Genomic DNA, 20,540 nt, shown 5'->3' on the forward strand with positions numbered 1-20,540 from the left:
AGCAGTTGCGAGAGGCCAACGCCGTAAACGCACGTATACACACTGATGACTAGCAGACCACGCCAGGAGCAATCCACCCTGAGCGTGGTGACGACTATACTCGGCTCGATTTCATAAGGAATAGTGTCCTGGAACCAGTGGCGCACCGACGGGGGGTGATTCGGGGGTTGTAACCCCCCCCTGAGGCCGACTTAACCCCCTCTTTTGTTTAACCCCTTATCTTTCCTTACGCATTTCAGTACTGCAACTAAGATGTAAGACGCGCAATCGTCTGCACACTCGCAAAAAGCGCATTTTTTTTGACAATTTCCCCCGAAGAAAGTGAAATTAGCGCTGTTTAGATGGTATTGGCCAACTGTCAACCCCCCCCTGGCAGAGATCCTGGGTGCGCTACTGCCTGGAACATTCCGTACATACTGGTCGAAATACCTGCAGACTCGCTTTTCAAAAACTCGAGCAGAGCATGCCGGCCGACACCTTCAAATTGCTTTCACGTAGCGAGCGCGGCGCGTCAGCAGAATCCCATTGACGTCACACGCGAGAGGGCGCCACGGGTACGAATGTATGACTAACATGACTGATAGGTTATGACATCAATAACATCACATGCTTGTCAGTTACGTCACGATTAACGATAATAAAATCACGTGTGGCGCATATACCTGCATTGGGTATGCGGGTATGAGCCAAGGACAAGAAAGAAGTTAAGAAAGAAATCACGCGTGGCTCATATCCGCGTTGGATATGTGCTGTTGGTATAGGAGCCGCCGAGAGCAGGGGGGTATTCTGTAAGAGTCCACCTAGTGGACTGTCCACTTCGGCTGTCGGAATTGGCTCCCGCTTCATTGGCTGACACCTTCGCGCTCGTGAAGCTGGAGCCAACGGCGACAGCCGACAGTCCCTAGCTGGACCCTTACCCTGTGGGGGAGGCAGTCGCCCCCACAGTTTCTAAACCAGTGGGGGCATGCCCCCACACTCCAGTAGCGCTCCCAGGATCTGTGCCAGGGGTGTTTATTTTTTTATTATTTTTTGTGTGTGTGTGTGTGCGTGGGGGGGGGGGGGGGGGGAGGAACAAGCACTTTGCATAATATGCAATTTCCTTGCTTTAGCCAGAGGACTCCAAGAACAAATAAAATGCCTCCTAATTATAATAATAATGGCACCAAGGATGATGACGATGTTTATTTCTTCAGCGTTTTGCTCAAAGCCTTGAAAGAGCTTGATAGGGCTAAGAAGCCTGTCTGCAGAGCAGTGCACGTGGTCATCCGTTGAAGCTCTTAGCTTCAACGGCCGTGGCAGCAGTGAGTGGTGGCAGTGTCTGAGGAGGTCCCTTATGACTGGTGGGGCTGGACGCGGGGGCTTAGAATTCTCGAAACCTCCCCACCGTCGGTGCGCCTCTGCCACACTCAAAGCTGTTCCGACCGCCCCCTGTAAATCAGACTGCAGCCTTCATTTCTCCTGTGCAGCGCCGCGATGAGCACTCGGGCCGCTGCCACGAAACCATCTCCCGCTCAATCTAACCATCTCCCCACTGCTTCGCATCCGCACATGGTTCCCTTTAGCGGGAGATGGAGTAATTTTTTTTTATTTACCAAAATTCACAATTTCTGTTCAGGACAAACCCGCCTCTTATACGGCTAGTGCAAACCTGTAGCGAAGCCAGGTATCTGCTTGCCCGAACTTATAGGAAAAGGACGTTGCCCAACACAGCCTGGTGCTTGGCGGCTGTGCCTGATAATATTGTTATGCTAAAACTACGGCAAGGACGGAAGAAGAGGAGAACGAAGTGCACTTGTCTTGGTGGCGGCTCGGTGTCGGCGCGGACCTTTTTCATCAATTCATCTGTTAAATAAATACGCACCCCATACTAACAATATATGTAAGTCTGTATTGTTTCTGATAGTAAAATTCTGGATGATCTGCTGCAGATTCGTTATAGATGAGTAAGCACGGGTCCGTCTTTGGAATTCTATTGGGACACCTTGATTTCCTTAAGAAGCTTCTTTGTGTTTGGCTGAGACACCTTCGTTTGCTTTGGAGGATTAAAGCTTTCACTCCAACGCGCCAACCACTATGTTGGTTGTTTACGATATGCGAATCACTGTGTATGAAGACTCACGACGCCACCTACAAAAAGAACGACGTGGCGTAGTAGCCGAAAGCGCGAACCAGCGTCTTTTGATTCATGTTTTGTTTCCCACGGGACGTCATCCTTCTACAGAAGGTGCGCATCCGCTCCTGTTTAAGTTTCGATTACCACGCGACGCCATCCTAGGGCCGGTATTTTGTAGCGATGCCTTAAAAGTAATAATGCCTTTTCGCGCTTATCGCGCTTTGTCAGTGGTCAGAGCGACGGTCCGCTCGCGTTATCAACGATGATACCGTGAGCGGACCGTCGCTCTGACCACTGACAAAGCGCGATAAGCGCGAAAAGGCATTATTACTTTAAAGGCATCGCTACAAAATACCGGCCCAGGACCGCGCGCTGGCGTTGGCCGCTGACGTCACGCTCCACCACTGCGCAGCGGCGGCTCGAGGCTTCGCCCGCTCCGCGAGATCGCCCACTCAGACAAACAGATCAGGTGGGCTTGAGCCTCCTATGCTTATTGTAGAACAGTAAAACAGTGCGAAGTTATAATGCGAGACTTGTAGCGTAAGAACGGTACTGTGCATGTACTAGATGTTGTCAACGTGTAATTGTGATTACAATGAGCGTTACAGTTATAAAAGTTGCCTATGCGTAGTTCTTAGTTTAGTTGTTATTATTTATATATGACCACTTCAGTGAGATATTTTTTTTTCATTAAGCAGGTTGGTCGCAGTACCACCTTCTTAATTGTGAAACTCAAAGCTGCGTACTCCTCCCGAAGAACAGATGAGTTGTAAGAGTGCGGTGAGAGTTACTCCTTTGAATAAGTCGGACACAACGCTAAACTCGTGAAAAGTTGGTGCATAGCTTAACAGTTTAATATTTTATTACGGTTGATCACGAAGAATGAAAGCAATATGGGAATAAAACAACGTATAACAACAACAACAAAAAAATATACTGCTGCATTTGTGCACTGTTTTCTCCCTGACAATCCTTGAGTTCCCTGACAACCCACGCAGGGCAACATCGAGAAGCAATAAGTGGATCGACCTAGCTTCAGTTATATTTAGTTGACAAAGGCTCGTCTCACATTTGAAGTACGGGCTGGGTAGTTCTTTCATTTTATTGCGATAGCAATTATATGGACACTCAAAAGCAGATTTCTGCCGTCGGCGTCGCCGTGAGGTTCCGTATGACGTCATTTGGAGAAGAAATCGTCGCCGCGCGCCGAACGCTGTATGTGCGAGTGAAAGGGCGCGAGGGGCGCGTCTTTCACGGGGAGTGAACGCACGGCAGAGAACAAACGCGCGTTCTGCGCCGTGCTCGCTTAAGGGCTGCAGAAGTAGGCGTCTCTGTTCTCCTTCACAATCACCATGTATGTAGAGCAAACGCGCCTTCTTCCGACGAGCGAGAGGCCGTGGGGGAGGGGGAGGGAAGGGAGGCGACGTTTAGCTGCGGCACGCAGTGCCTATTTATATCAGAGGCTCCGGCAACAGTCACCAACGCCGCACGCATTTTGAGCGAACGCGGGCAAAACGCGGATGGCGTCGACAACAGTTCTGCGTGTTGCCGATGCTGCTGCATGTCATAGTTTATACAGCTGATAAAGCTAATATCATTACTCCGTATAGCTCTCTACAAGTTTGCTATCGCAATTGATGCTTCACCTTTCAGGTGAAACTGCGACAACTTTTTTATTGCGATAGCAATTATATGGACACTCCAAAGCAGATTTCTGCCGTCGGCGTCGCCGTCGCCGTGAGGTTCCGTATGACGTCAATGGAGATGAAATCATCGCCGCGCGATGATAAGTGGTTCTTGAGGGAAAGGGAAAGGTTGGCGCTATCTTCTGCAGCCCTTGAGGGAGCACGGCTCAGCGCCAACGCCGCGCGCCGCCGAACGCTGTATGTGCGAGTGAAAGGGGGCGAGGGACGCGCGCTTTCACGGGGAATGAACGCTGGCGCTGAGCCGTGCTCCCTCAAGGGCTGCAGAAGATAGCGCCAACCTTTCCCTTTCCCTCAAGAACCACTTATCATCATCGGGGAATGAACGCAGAGAGGCTCCGGCAACAGTCACCAATGCCCGGCGTACCTCCAGCAGCGGGGCCCACTCCTGCAGGAGTTCCGCCGCCTGGGCCTCCCCTCTGGCAAGGAGGAAGATCTCCTCTTCCCCGGCCGACACCACCTTTCTGCACTTCGAGGCGTCGTGGAGTTCCTTGACTCGTCAGGGCTCTCCGCACGCCTCTAAGGACATTTCTACAAGCGGGAAGGCCTCATGGCCTCCCACCCCACCCCGGGCCTGACCGGCCTGGCACAACACCCCTGCAGACTCTGCAGCACACCAAGGCCTTCCATCTCGGCCTGATACGTGCCGCCTATGCCTGCCGGTTTTGCTTCGCCCAGCCATGGCGACTCCACTCTATCCCTTCTTTCGCTCCCACTTACCCCTCCCCGTTGGCGCTGAGCCGTGCTCCCTCATGATGATAAGTGGTTCTTGAGGGAAAGGGAAAGGTTGGCGCTATCTTCTGCAGCCCTTGAGGGAGCACGGCTCAGCGCCAAAGCCGTGCTCCCTCAAGGGCTGCAGAAGATAGCGCCAACCTTTCCCTTTCCCTCAAGAACCACTTATCATGAACGCACGGCGGAGAACAAACGCGCGTTCTGTGCCGTGCTCCCTTAAGGGCTGCAGAAGTAGGCGTTTCTTTCCTCCTTTACAATCACCATATATGTAGAGCAAACGCGCCTTCTTCTGACGCACGAAAGGCCGTGGGGGGGGGGGGGGAAGGGGGAGGGAAGGGAGGGGATGTTTTGCTGCGGCACCAAGTGCCTATTTATATCAGAGGCTCCGGCAACAGTCACCAACGCCGCACGCATTTTGTGCGAACGCGGGCAAAACGCCGATGGCGTCGACAACAGTTCTGCGTGTTGCCGGTGCTGCTGCATGTCCAAGTTTATGCAGCTGATAAAGCTACTATCATTACTCCGTATAGCTCTCTACAAATTTGCTATCGCAATTGATGCTTCGCCTTTCAGGTGAAACTGCGACAACTTTTTGTAGAAAAGCACGATACAATTTATGTGTCAAATATAGATTGCATAACATGGTATGAAGTTCTTGGTGTAAATCTGGCTAGAACTCGCGTTAGATTCACCTTAGATTCGGGGACATTAAATCAAAGAAGATAGATCTCGGTGACAGAGGTACGCCACAAGGGTCGGTCTTGTCACCTATGCTTTTCAACCTGGCGATGTCAAAAGTGGCAAAGGGATTGAAAGGGATAGAGGGCATTAACTTTACCATTTATGCAGACGATGTGACAATATGGAACGCTGAAGGAAGTATAGGACAGGCGGAAAGCAGACTTCAGGAGAGCATTTATGAGGTAGAGTCCATTTTAGAAGACATGGGACTGAAATGCTCTGCTGAGAAGTCTGAACTCCTAGTACTCAGTAACAGGAAAAGGGGTAGAAAACCGAGGGGATATGTTCCCGAGGAAGAACCCAGGTTAGTACTAACCACGAAGGCAGGCAAAACTATTAAGCAAGTCGAATCCATTAGAGTCTTAGGGTTATTCCTGGAGGCAAACGGGGCAAACGGAAAAACAATACAAAACATCACAAGCAAGACTGAGGAGGTAATAAGACTACTAAGGAGAATCACTAACAGACACAGAGGGTTGGGAGAGGAGAGCGCCATGAGGCTGGTCCATGCTTTCGCCTTGTGTCACTTCTCATATGTAGCAGGAATGCTTAGATGGACGCAGGCAGAACTAAAGAAGTTGAACAGATTAATTAAAAGGCTTGTCAAAACAACAGTGGGATTGCCGGTTAGCACACCGGATGATAAATTAATGAAACTAGGGCTCCACAACACAATAGCCGAAATAATTGAAGCTCAGCAAATTGCCCACAGAGAGAGGCTTTCCGAAACAAGGTCAGGTAGAGCAATACTCGAAGAGCTAAGGTGGTATCCAAGCGAATCAGAAAATTCGGAAGACACAGTAGAACTAAAATATAGCGTAAGAGAGATCATCAAGACGACTCCTTTTCCCAGAAATATGCACCCGGTGCACAACCTGGAAAGAAGAAAGGCAAGGGCCAAAGCTCTCCTGCAGGAGATAGAACAGGACAGAGAACATGCGGCTTTTGTAGATGTTGCATGGATCAGAGGAAAGAAAGCCTTTACGGCAGTAGTAGTAGATGCAGATGGACTCACTCGGGATGCTATTACAATCATGACTAAAGAAGCGACAGTGGCAGAACAAGTAGCGATAGCATTGGCTTTAAGGAATAATAAGTGGACGCGAATTTACAGTGACTCTAAGATGGCTATTAGACATTTTACCAAAGGCTTTGTAACCAAAAGGGTTGCCCAGCTGATCGGTGAGATGGACAGCCAAGGGATCGAAATCCGCTGGTTTCCTGCACACATGGGGTCTGTCGATCCATCTCGGAGGAATTTGAACGAGGTGGCTAACGCAGCTGCACGAGGACTTACTATCCGTGCACTACGCGACCAGGACCCCAATAATATGCTGGAGGAGAACAGGGACCGATTACTTACATATAATGAAGTCACGAAGCATTATTACATGAACAGAAGGGAATTCCCAGTGCCACATGCTAAGCTCAATAGAGCTCAAGCGGTGACTCTGAGATTGTTACAGACAAGAACTTACCCTAGTCCAAACTTTATTAACAAGCTATATCCAGAAAGAGAGGTACCAATCAATTGCGAGAAGTGTAATGGCATCATTACTCTGGATCATATGCTTTGGCAATGTCCTGTGGCTTTCACAGACTGCGACAAGGAAAGAGACTGGTGGCGGCGAGTGCTTCACAGTGGAGTGCTTTTAGATCAAGTACAGGCCGTCCAGAAGGCCCACGACACGGCGGTAAGGTTAAACCTTACTGTCCCGACGTGGGAGCCGCCTGCGTCATCCTAAGGGTTGATCTTCAGGACCCGAATAAAGTTTATCATACCATACCATAGAACTCGCGTGAAGCAAAAAAAAAAAAAAGAATCACGAGCCATTCCACTCTTTGAAAGTGGATGACGAGTGAAGCTGTTTAGCACAAGACACAGAAACCTGCCCATTACTACGACAGAACAGAAGGGAAATTCAAAATGGACACAGGAGACAAGAAAATACCGGCGCTGCTTAGAACTTTCAAAGAATGTGAAGGCGAAAGCCTAGTTCGAACCATAGCCATGTGGAATGAAGCTCTGAGCCCACGCGGCGACGTATACAAGGCGCGCGAGCGTGCTGCCGCTGTTTCCAGAACTAAAGTCCCTATATGCACAGTGTACTAGTACACTGTACTATATGAGACAAGTACCGCCATCCTTTGATCAACGCCGCTTCTCTCTCTCCTGTATCACCGATTGGACGATGATGGCGCGCGCTTTCACTTCTTTATATATATATATATATATATATATATATATATATATATATATATATATATATTCCCGCCTCAGAGCCACGTTGAAAGTCACTCTGCGCAGCTGCAGTCGCCGGCGGCGACGCGGGCTCGGCCTGAAAGCTTCAACGTGGACTTTCTAGGGGCGCCACCGTCGACTTGCTTTCGCAAGCAAAACATTTGTCGCTGTTTCACACGAAAGGCGGAGCATCAATTGCGATAGCAAATTAGTAGAGAGCTATACGGAGTAAGGATAGTAGTTTTATCAGCTGTATAAATTTGGACATGCAGCAGCACCAGCAACGCGCAGAACTGTCGTCGACGCCGTCGGCGTTTTGCCCGCGTTCGCATTGAACGCGCGCGGCGTTGGTGACCGTTGCCGGTGCCTCTGGGGGCTGCTCGGAGGTTTTCGACGAGATGAGAATGGGACACTCGTCGAGCAGCGTCGGAAATCTTACCCACCTTCTCGCCTCGCAACGTTTTTATATAAATACGCATTTAGTGCCGCAGCTAAACGTCGCCTCCCCTCCCTCCCGTCCCCCCACGGCCTTTTGAGCGACGGAAGAAGTCGCGTTTGCTCTCTATATATGGTGATTGTGAAGGAGGAAGGATACGCTTAATTCTGCAGCCCTTCAGGGAGCACGGCACAGAACGCGTGTTTGCTCTCCGACGTGTGGTCGCTCCCCGTGAAAGCGAGCGTCCCCCGCGCCCTTTCACTCGCACATACAGCGTCCGGAGCGCGGCGACGATTTCATCGCCGTTGACTTCATACGGAACCGCACGGCGACGGCAGAAATCCGCTTTGGAGTGTCCATATAATTGCAATAAAACAACGTTACAGCGTGCACGCTGAAGCGAACGCCCGTGTCGTCTGCTTTGAGCGGGAGACACGAGCGCCGCCGAAGAGAACGCGCCCGAGTAGCCCGCCGGGCGTTTTTTTTTTTGCGGCTGCTTGCATGACGCGCCGCAAGGTGGCGCCACTGCATACTAATGTCGCATACTATACGATAAAGTCACATACTAATGTGACTTTATCACATTGATAAATTCACATACTAATGTGACTTTATCTGGTCGCTCGCGAATGCCCGCGCTGACGGAAGTTTCTACTCCTAAATAATCTACCTTCGTGGCCCAGGATGACATGCTGGTCAACAGCGATTGCAACAAGCCGATATGACTATGGCAGAATAACCCATCGTTAGCACTATACTTAATTGGTGCTAGATGACCTGGCGGAATTGCTGCATGAATATCATTATGCCGTTCTTAGGTTGCTTCACTCATTTTCGTGTAGTTTGCTCCGATAGAATCCAGAATGGCGTAATTAAGACAAAAAAAATTTTAGCACCTGCAGCCAATGCATCTCCCCATCGTTGCTCTTGTCAATGTCGTCTTCGTGGTGCAAGTGCGGGAGCATGCAAAGATACTCTGCCTATCATTGGACGGAATTAAGCTTGCCCTCGCGCATTCTTGCCAGTTTTCTTATTCATGCCAGGCCAGCACGTGCCTCTAAGGGGCGTTCAAATTAACCTGCTTATTGAAACAAGTTGGCAGGCAAGCCACTTATTAAGTGCGTAAATGCTGCATTTGCATGCACAGTGTTAAAGGCACAGCTAATTCAGTTTAGCAAGGCACACCTCAACAGTGCCACCTTTGAAAGTTTGTGCTTATTATAAAAGACAACAAATAACGAAAGGAGAGTCCCAGACCTTATTCACAAATAAGTAAATCTTGCAAAGAAATCTAAGATCAATGTATGTATTTATTTCAAAATACAACAAACACAAAATGCGAGTCACAGATCTATGTATTACACAAATAGTATGTACAACTTTCAAAGAGATCCAAAAGCCAGGACCAAGTTCAAGGACTAAAAAAAAAAAAGCAATAAAAATACAATAAATACTAATACTACTAATAAAAATAGCAAACAGCAATAAATAATAAAATTCACAAAATAAAATGGCCAACAGCAATATATATAGGACGAATTGTTATTTCTTTCTCAATCTGCGAGTTTCTTCAATGGCATCTATGACGCTGTTGTGCGTTTGCTGCATCGTGTCCACGATCTCCTTGTGAGCGGCCTAGAACATAAGAAAATGGAGATTATTTTGATATGCACTCAGAAGAATGTTACACATGGAAGATCGTTTTGCCACTAAAGGTAATGACTTTGGTGCAGAACACAAAAGGTAAAAATATTCAAACATGCCAGAAAAATAGGAAGAAAAAGCACTGATTTACCAGTAGGAATTTTAATGAAAACTTTCTAATCTATTCTAGTAGAAATATTAGAGAAGAACCTTAAATATTGAACATAATACAGAATATTTCAAATTTTGAACAAAGTGAAATGTAAAGGTTCCGTTAAGCTTTTGGCAACAAGAGGAAATAAAGACTATTCAATTCGTATTTGAAATTTCAAATATTCACACTCCCCTATTTGTCAGTTTTCATGGTTTGATATTGTAGTGTTCATATTTCCTTTGTTTTGAAGCCCTTAATAAGCAAATTATGCTTAGAAATAGTACACTAGTGTTCTAGTAAACTGTTTCCCAAATATCGATTTTGGGCAATATTAAATACAATGCAAATGCTTTTTTTAGCAGATATTGCAGAGAAACAATGAATAATGCATGAAAAAGGAAAGGTCTACTCCCATTAATTTGACCTTGACGGGACCTACGCCATTGATCGAATTAAACAAGACAGAAAAAAGGCCAAAGCACCACTGATTCATTCGGCAAAATTAGAGAACTAATGAAAAAATGACAGTAAAGCTCCTAAACAAAGTAGAAATATAACGTGCACCCAATTTTTAATATGTTGCACAATTTCCGCCGGTTTCCTAAAGGCAACTTCGCCACACGGCTTTGTTTAAAGCCAGCTTCGCCGCAATACATACGTGTTATGCGGCAAAGCATGCAAACGTTGCAAAGGCAGTTTTGGTTTCGTGTCCGATTGCACCATGCTGGCAATTGTAGGGCCAGCTCTTCAAACGAAGCTTGTACTGCCTGACTCGTGCCGTCGGTGTGGCTGTCGTCGTACGCGAAAACATCCTCACCCCGTGAGAGGACAGCGTGCATCAAGCCACCATCCTTCTCTGCTCACCCTCGCACATTTTCCCTTACACACAGCAAACAGTGTGCGATCTTATCCCACATGGACTTAATATGGAAGCAAGGCTTTTTGCGCCACAAGTCGTGCGCTGATGGAGATAAGATTTTTTCAATGTGAGCCAAGTGACGGTTTTGGTTTTGTGTGCGGCACTGCGCAAGTGATCAGGCATTACATTTAAAGGGGCTCACCTTGGGTCGTACCCCATTTCGTTTGAATAAATTTCTGGTCACCTCGGGTTCTGTATTTATTATCCACTAACCACAACTAGCCAGTCTTGGTGATAATGTAGGCAAAGTAAAATGGCTCAGGTTGGGGCTGGTTTGCTGCGTTTCGTGTACTTTCCATCTTTCATTCTCGTTGCTCTGTAGCATGTTTTATTCCAATGCAAAGGCACTGGAAGTTTTCTCAGTGCCACTGGTGCCACTGAGAAAACATGAAAAGGAATATATGTAACTGGAATAAAATAGTTACATTATCCTGGTTGAGCACTTTACCACTGTGGTTTTTACTGCATACTTACAGCTGCAGCCTCCTGGCACTGTTGCAGGGCATCGTCACTGGCAGCTATGGTTTCAGTTTGCCGAGATTTGGTCTCGGCCAACAGTTCCTGGAGGTTAGCCAGGCTTGATATTCAGTGTGCAAATACAGAAAGGGGGGTGGAGGAGAAAGAAATGGACAAGTGTTACTCATTATTTTTAGTACATCCAAAACGATTAAAACTATAGATAATAGCATGACCATATCATCAAATATATTCAAAAGGCTCTGGCACAAAGCCATACAATGTAAAGACTTCATCTTGTGATGCGCTAAGTACAAGTGACAACCATGAAAGGACAATCTGACAAGGAGGTTCACACAAAGGCATTACACTCAGTCATCCTTTCTTGGTGCGTCATTCTGAAGTTGCCCGTTGTACTCCGTACATTACACAATGAATTAACACCTATTGACACAGTTTCTAGCTACAGTCATGCTGTGTACTTATGTGGTAAATAAAATTCCGATGCCTTGCAATTGTAATTGCTTAAGAAATTTCCATAGAAAACCATGCATTTGAAATCCTGTTTTCGGCCTGTGCGATTGGTGAATGCGAAATGCATTTGGGGCCATTATGAAAGTTCAAGCAAACTTTATTTTGATGGAGCACATGCAACTGTTTCATGGCATTGTTCAAGTCTGAAAAATCAATTGGCAACTGTAATTGTGTTCTTAGTTAGCTGCCAGTGGTTGCATTATTTTGCATAGCAATCTATGTGCAGTTCAATGCTTCAGTTAGAAGCTATAATCCTGCCTCGTGTAAATTCTGCACACAGTAAAAATTCGGAAGTGCGGGCCTCACACAAGTAAATATGGCATGTCTAAAATGTAAAAATTTCACAATTACTACAGTGCAAACAACGAAATCAAAGGGGTGACACGGAACCACAGGACCATGCACTGACTGTTGTTTCTCCCATTGTCAGACCAGCTCCCATTGTCGTTTCGCGTCTCCCCTTCGTCTTTGCGCTTAGTAATTATGAATCAATACCAACTAGCCCAATTCACAGTTCTAAAATTTTGCATGGATGCCGCTATATATTGTTACAGTGCGTCAAAGGTAGTGGAGGAGCAGCATCAGCAGCAACAACCACATTAGGAGGGCAGCGAGGAAGAGAAGGACGACTTGCAGTATCGGCACCCACTTGCCCTACGACACCCTGAAACAAACGCTTTCTACAAACCCCGTAAAAATATCTACAATATCAAACTAGGTTTCTCATGCGGTCCAAAATATTGTTGCAGTTGGCGGCACTAAACAGGTGTGATGAAGAGCTCTTAGAATTGCTAGCAACACAGCTGGGTTGTTATGAATAGCTTCAGCTCCGAGATCTGTACATTTATTTTATGCTAGGAAACGAAACAAATTTGTACCATAACGAACTGCACAATTGAGCTATCTGGTACGCCAGATAATGCAGCAAGTCACAAAGAAATTTCTATAAACTTTTGTGCAGTTCATTCCATTAGTGGTCAAATCTTCAGTAAAGCTGACTCTTTCAGAAAGAATTCCAGTTTGAGCAACTAAATCTGCAGCTGCTGTTATGCACCTTTGTCCTTGCTATAAAATCTAAACTTGGAATATTTTATAGCTTAAAACTGAATAGAGAACAATTTCTGTTGCATCTACATATACATTCAGTACAGGATGGGCATCTTAAAGCTACTTCAGCCACATGATTGGTGATGCAAAACAAGATAAATGCTCGATATAAAGCTTGAGAGGCTACCTTCATGTTGCATTGATTGCACACAAATTTTTATATTAGTGTGTTGAGGTACCAGACAAGAAGAGGGACATACCGCTTTTCAGACTCTTGGGCAGCCTTGATCTCTGGGTCGAAGAGTTGTTTCTGCTGAAGGTCGGAGGTTTCCTTGCAGATCTCGGCATACTCCTTGTCCAAGTCTTGAGCGTTTTTGCGCGTATCCTGGACAAACAGCAGCGATACCTTTTCTTAAAGTAGCAGCTCAGGGGCACTGCTCAAACACATGGCAGCATCTGGTGCATTTAAAGAGGCATGGTACGTTGAGATTAGCAGTTGGACATAACACTGCTAAAACATTCATTAGTATGAATGAGCAAGAAACCTAGCAAGAAAATATTTCTTTAATCATAACACATACTGTAATACCAAAGTGCAGCCTACTAGCCGATTATTTAATTGCCACTTAAGTTGCTGCTGTTGTGAAAAAAGCCCGTTGGTGGCGTACAGGAAGGCAGGTGGACATTCTGAGCAACAGTGCTGGCTACACAACCACAGTGAGACAGACATGTACACAGCCAGCACTTTTTCAACCTGTGAATGCTCAGCCAATCAGCCCAACTTCGCAATTTTGCACAAGCAGGTAGGTTCTAGGTTATATTCTAAACCACGCCTTAAATAGAGTAGAACCTCGTTCATATGTTCTGGAAAAAAACGCGAGAAAAAACGTACTGAGAAAACACATGATCCGAAGTAACTAAGAAACAGACAGACTCAACTGGTAGTTGGGCATGAAGCACGAGACGCCGACGCGCGTCGAGCTGGTGGGTCTTCAGCGGCCCAAGACTTATACGTTTTGCTATTTTCCTATTGCTTAGTGTTTTAAGACGCCGACAGGAAACTGAAACGAAATCGAACTGGTGGGGGAAGTGAAACGTGATGCTCACACCATGCCGCCTGCAGCAGGGAATGGTGGAGCGTTTGGATTATTGCCTACTAGAAGCGTGCAGTATGCTACCAACGGCACTACGCACTGCACTCCACGTGCTATAATACAGATAGGTGAAGATACTTATCATAATAGGTGTGGCTGCGATAGCTGTAAATGAGGCGTGCAACGACCTGAGAGGATATTTGCTGGTAGCCGAATAAGAAATTGAGTACTTGCCGGCATTCTCATGTGAGGCAGGCGAGCGAGTATTGTGGCAAAGCTGCCGCGGCGGGCAGCATATACTGCTCTCGATTGCGCACTCACCTCGCGAATTCTCTTCTTTACATCGGATCTAGCGGCCGGAAAACGTATCATACGATCGCAGAATGTATGATCTGGTAAAAAGTAAGTGTAATTCTATTGGGTCATTTATTGTAGTCTCGATCGCGAATGTTGGCGCCGGGAAATCATATGTGACGGGATCGTATCAATGAAGTTCAACTGTGTAATGAAAGATAGCCCAAATTTCGCATTAGGCAGGCAGGCTCAACCACCAAGCGACTATGTGTTCTGAAAAACAACCTTTCACTGGTAGGAGAAGCAAGTCTGCAAATAGCAAGAGTGCGTTAGTCGAACTCACTTTGCTGCGTCGAAGTCTGTAGAGTTGATAGCAGCTTAAAAATTAAGCTAAATTATACTTAATTCAGGGTCGGCACTAATTTTTAAACTCCTTTTTCTTGCAATTTCAAATGTTACAAGCATCAACGTGCCAAATGTAGCCATCTGGAATCAAAATTGCCATTCTTTCCTCTGCCTGCCTTGGACGCAATGCTGTCTTGTACGATTGGATCGTGGTGATTAGATCGTGTTAATGCAGTTGCAACTAATTACACTCACTCGTTCTATCACTCATTGTTTTCTCGCTTTTATTCATGCTTCCTATGTCAATATGTCTGTGTTGATGGGAATAAACAATATTATTTCAATACGTAAAATCAATATGCTTCTATCACACCAAGCCAGTCAAGGTGGTGTCGGTCAGATGTGTTTTGTAAGGGGAGACACATGAGCGATGCCCAGACCTGTTCATGCCATTATCTGCCTGTGAGGTTGGGGCAAGTTGTGTGTCCACTTCGTAAATGCCTTCACACTGGCCCATGAACAAAAGCGGGGACCCTGTAAATTTCTGGAATATTGCTTTATCCACAATGGCTCGTTTGCACAATAGCATATCCTGCTGAATAGTTTTCATGCACTCAATATGTTTACTGCATGGGAGGCAAAATGTCCCGAGTAAATTGAGCTATTGTAAGTACTGTAAATATTCCGAATACTCTCTCTACTGTTTTTCTCCTGGCTCTTTCTTTTCCCTTTGCTGCACCCCTCTTAGTGGTCAAAAGTGTCAGCCGTCAGCGAGATTTATGGTGTGGCCAGCAGAATTATTCCTTCTTACGGCAGTGCACACCACACTGCCGTAAAGCCACACCACAAGGTGAAACTCATGCTGCTGTGAAGTTAACCTCAAGGTGAAATTCACATGTAATCCGAACCCTGCCTTTATTATTAAGATTTTTAAGCTGTCGGTATTGCTACCATTTGCACTGCTGTCTAAAATCTGAATTGTCGGAAATGCGGCGCCGCTGCCGCCAAATTGAAACGGTCTCTGAATCTATCAGCCTTGCATATGAGGCGGGAAGGATGGGGGGGGGGGGGGGGGGGGGGGGGGGCAACATTGAGGCTAAGGATTCTGGAAAAAAAAAAAAAATCTCCTTATATTTGCATAGATACAGCATTCCAAATTCCACAAGTGGACATGCTGGCAAGGTGACCATGTTTAGTTTCTAGAACAACAGGTACTTACAGCTGTCTGCTCTGCCAAGTACAATTTGCGCTTGGCAATGAGCTCTTGCTTCAGCTGCAGATCACGCTCCAGGTCTTCGACTTTGAACAAATACTGCAGAGCACAAAACGAAAATATCAAATCCAAACCCTCATCACCAAATTCAATACTACTGTCCAGTTGTGCACTACATGGTGTACTATGCAACATGTAAGAGTGCACTGTACTTTCAGTCATTAAACTTAAGGAGGCTATTGTCTTGTCTGGAAGGTTATAATTTGTAGACGTTAAACGATAACTTCAAAAATATTGAGGCTAAGTAAAAATGTGCTTCCCACAGACACAAAAGTTTAAATTTAACCATTACCTTTAAATGCAACAAGCAGTATCTTTGAAGTCTGTTTAATGGTTACTGTACGAGCATTTCTGTGTTCGTACAACGTTGAATAAAGAACGCAAGAGCTAAAGCTTTCTCTTAAAGGGACACTAGAGCGTTGAAAACCACTGAGAAAGAAGAGTGTGAGGCATGATGAGAGGGCTTGTGCCAGCGCCGTCTAAGTCGCAGCTGTTCGACCAAAAAAGGAGGATGCTTAAGCTTCGCCTTTAAGAGTGGAACGTGATAGCATTCAAAGATCCCCGACTGCTCCTCACGCTTCCTGGCAACTGAAGCTTCTGTAACCGTAAGGTTTACCAGGAAATACTGGCGGCGAACGCTATGCACTAAGGCAAGCTTTCTGTTAGAAATGCGGCCTCTTGCGTGGACCGATCTTCTGTTATTGCTCCACTGGGCTTCCCTCGCCTCAATCAGTTTCGGCGACTGGATGGGAAGGCAGCGCGTGGTGCGTTCCACCAAAGAGCAGGCTGCGTTTGAGCAACGGCACCGCAAACTCGCTCGGTATAGGGCTTATCGTCGACGTACCGATTCTAGTGTGAGGGCTTCCAAAGTTCAGGCGAAACGTCAGCGAAGAGCCACGGACCCCGAGTTGCGGGAGCGCAATGTTGTGGCCAAACTTCAATGAAGAGCCGCCGACCCTGAGTTTAGGGCAAACGAAGCAGAATGCCTGCGACAGCTTCGTCTTGCCACAAGCTTCGCTTACCCCCATTTTCTCAACAGGGGAAGGGCTGGTGATTTTTTTTCAATGCCACATCCATGGTGTTCTTGAACAATTCTTCACTTAAAATCAACTAGACCTGAAATGCTCTAAAGAATCATGTTTGGAGCTTCCACTTAGTACTGATATTTGCGAGGGAGACCAAGCCGCTTATGGCCTCTCTTGTGTGGATGAGGTTCAACAAAAATGGCTCTGCAACTTCCTTTGCAGCGCCAGGAATCTCGCGTTACATGGAGGCAACCAAAAGTTTTTTCATATAGACTGCTTCTGTAGCCATGCCTACCTGTAACTCAAGATGACCAAAAAAGGATTGACAGTAACAAACAGAAAATAATTTAACTGCTGATATTGCAATAACAAAAGCTGTTCACAATGATTAAAAAATATTTTGGTGGCTTTCAGTAAGAACTTGCTTGGCACAGAAAAAGTGGATTCAGAATAATCATCAGCCATTTACATTCACTGCAAAGCTAAGGCATCCCTTAGTGATTGCCAATTACCTTTGTCTGGGTTTAGCCAACTCGACCCCCAATGTATGCAAATTTTCTGATTTCATCAACCCAAGCAATCCTACGGGACCCTAAACTGTTTTACCTTCCCTTGGAAACCATTGTTTTACTCTAATAAACCGCAGTTTGTCTGCTACATGCTTTACGTGAGCTACCTAAATCTACACCTCAATTGTGACTGGAACATCAAATATGTGCACTTTTCTAAACCTTATTGCCTTCATCCCATATATCATTTTCCATTGGTACACTAAGAAATGGCTTGGACAAGAATTTAACGAGACGTTGATAATTTACAATGCACCTAATGAACTTTGTGGTGGTCTGGTATCTCACAGGAGTACCGACCACTGCGAGTTTGGGCTAGGTGAGCCACCGGGCCACGTCAGCCATTGCTTCTCTGAGCCTAGCACGTGCAAAGCAGCGTGCTCAGGCCACAATAAAGGGGGGGGGGGGGGGGGCACCGAATGCTGCGCATGCATGAGAACACACAGTATTGCCCTAAGTTAGTGGAAACCGTTTGTATCTGGCGACACCGAACACTGTACAAACGCCCAGTCCTGGGCCGGCGCGGCAATCAAAGTGCTCCCGAGCCAAGGGCGAAAAAATACAGGGGTCGCCGCTAGCTGGTCGCTGCGAGAAGAAGGCTCTCCGCGACATGCCACTAGGAAAAGTCCCTGCGGCTATGCTGCTTGCTCTTGCAATAACCAATGGGCCCACTCGCGAGAGCTCGAGCAATCTTCGTCGGCTTGGGCCTCCGATGCAGTAGAACGGCTTGGTGCAGTAGAACACGCGAGCACCAGGCACCGCTCTTTGGTTTAGTGTTCGGAAAAGGATCAACACAAGGTAAGCGCTCGCTGTTGGTGCAAAGGCACCGTGGACGAGCTCAAGTCTGAGACCCCAACAAAGGGGCTGGCAGACAAAAGAAAAAGGTATGTATCCAGTGGTGTCCCGGAGAGATCTCCCTTGCACTTGATCTGCTGGACGCGGCAACCGCCGCAAGTCGGTAGTGACAAAGGCCACCAATGACCCCCGTCGCGAGTGGTAATGGAGAGGTGTAGGTATGACTGAACAGGTAAAAGCCCGCACAAATGCACTCCTCAATCCCCACACCTGTAACTTTGCCCACACTTCATTCTCATTGTTCCTCCACATTCTGCAATTATTAGCATAGCACGACCTTTGGTTCCTCAGATGGAGTCCTGGCTTCAGATAACAGCTTTGCTGATTAATTTCATTAAAGTTTCAGAATAGGGGCCACAAATGTTTTGGGGCCCCAAAGAAGTAGCGTCGAAGCCACGGCGCATGCTCGAGATGCAAACTGCGTTTGGGTTTTGCGTCAGGCACTCTATTTCACTGATTTAGCAGGAACCCCAAAAGCTGCCCCGAAAGCTTTGCGTCAACAAACATGGCGGCACCCATCGAAGCGGCGGCTCGAACCGAGCACCAAACTGGGCTCGATTTGTGGTAACGTGTGAAGTTCGTAAGCTAGGAGAAGCAACTGCAGTTACCACTTTCTCTCAACTAACGTGTGTAATGAAGATTGATTCATTAGACGCCCCTGATTACACACGTTATTAAGTGCAACAAATCGCTTGCTGCTAATAGAATAACCTTTAAACTGTAATTAAACGCAAAAACACGAAAGTCAAAAGTACTCTTCTCATCATAAAATGGTAGTTTTCTTATTTTAGTATTTTATACTAGTTACACACTTTGACACCGTAGTGGCGCTGCAAGCGCAAGACGCTATTCGCAAACGCAAACCCCTATTCTAAAACTCTTCTCTCCTGCATGCCCCAACGCTAACACCCGCAAAGCTCTTTGGGGCCCTAAAGTTCTGGGGCCCCTATTCTAAAACTCTCTATTACTGCATGCGATTCTAAGTTCTCAGCTTGACATGCACGATTGGAGACTTCGTGCTCTGGAGGGTTTGTAGAAAAAAAAAAAAAAACTCACCTAGGAGCTTTAATGAATACCTGTTCACAAAGATCCTGGTCCTGCCGAATGCAGCCTTCCAGTTCCTCCTCCATTTGACTGAGCAGGTTGGCCACCTTAGCAGTGGCCGCAGCGTTGGAGGCAATGTGCCTCTGGAGGGATCGTGCATCCTCCACAGGGTGCAGGTCAAAGTCGTCAAGCGTGTTTCGTGGAAGCACGCGGCGCATGTAGTTGGTAGAGAACTCAAAGCTTGACTGTAGTTGGGCGTTTTCAGAGCGAAGCTGCATCGAAGATCACAGTACACGTCATCAGTGCAATGCTACTGACTAGAGAGATAGAGAAAGAAATGAAACAACGAAAAAAGCAGGGAGGCTAACCAGAAAAATCCGGTTTGCTACCCTACACTGGGGAGGGGGGGAAGTGGCATAGATAAGGAAATATATAGGGAAACTGAGCGCATGCACAGAGTCACTGCTGACATAGGCCAAGATAACCGTTCTGTGCTAGCTCATTTCAATGACACACCATTGTCAAAACAGATCATTTTCGAATACCAACCTCACAAGCAGCAGTGGGCTGCTGACTAGTCTAGCACAATAGCGACAGTCGGAAAAGTGATTCCATTGTCCTCACAGTGTCGTAACGCTGTTGTCGTTATGCCATCATTATTTCAGAATCAGAATCCAATTGTTATTAATTCCATCGTCATTATACTGCCTTCATGGTTTTATCAACGGCAACCCTGGCAAGCGAGTATCGCAGTGAAGTGGGTTGATCTCCGATATATTGATCTCCGATATATTCCCCCGCAAGCCGCTTGGTAAACCAGAAAGAAAGGAAAAAAAGAGGCGAGTGGCTACGCCACCTTGAAGTTCCCGCACCAGCTCACAGTGATTTCGAGGATTTTGACAGCGTCTTCGAGGTCTCAGTTAATTCTTTAGCGGTAAAGATTGACTACATTGTGTTCTAAAGGATCCCAAGACTGAATATGGCAACTTTTACTGAGCCAACGTGGTCCAAATACGAAAAATTACTTTAGAAGTCGTGATGTCAAGTGCTGACGTTGGGGTTTCTGCACGAAATATAAAAAAAATTAACTTTGAGCTTCATTTTCTCTTCTAATAATTGACCTATTGCAGTGTAAGTAACGACAGCAGAGTTTTCAAAGAATACTTTGTCAGTATAAGTTGATTTATTGTTTTGCTATAGTGTCCCTTTAATCTTGACCACTTGTCTTTCTTTATTAAACTAAAAAATATCAATAAGTGGGTGGTTTTGTATTTCATGTGGCTGCTAGTAATCGTGCAAGTGCTGTTTGCATGTATAAAA

General features: G+C 46.3%; 1 protein-coding gene across 1 annotated transcript in view; it reads right to left on the reverse strand.

The window, feature by feature from the left end:
* Positions 1-9,495: 9,495 nt before the first annotated feature.
* LOC119456870 (kinetochore protein NDC80 homolog) overlaps positions 9,496-20,540 on the reverse strand; it is a 31,551-nt gene continuing 20,506 nt past the window's right edge. Inside the window, exons 11-15 of the mRNA XM_049669466.1 lie at positions 19,253-19,492; positions 15,674-15,766; positions 12,982-13,106; positions 11,159-11,261; positions 9,496-9,602 (exon numbers count right to left, since the gene is read on the reverse strand). Of these exons, the coding sequence (XP_049525423.1) occupies positions 9,510-9,602; positions 11,159-11,261; positions 12,982-13,106; positions 15,674-15,766; positions 19,253-19,492 (654 nt within the window). The 3' untranslated portion in view covers positions 9,496-9,509. The remainder of the gene's footprint in view (positions 9,603-11,158; positions 11,262-12,981; positions 13,107-15,673; positions 15,767-19,252; positions 19,493-20,540) is intronic.

This window comes from Dermacentor silvarum, chromosome 6, assembly GCF_013339745.2.
Source record: "Dermacentor silvarum isolate Dsil-2018 chromosome 6, BIME_Dsil_1.4, whole genome shotgun sequence".
Lineage (NCBI taxonomy): Eukaryota > Metazoa > Arthropoda > Arachnida > Ixodida > Ixodidae > Dermacentor > Dermacentor silvarum.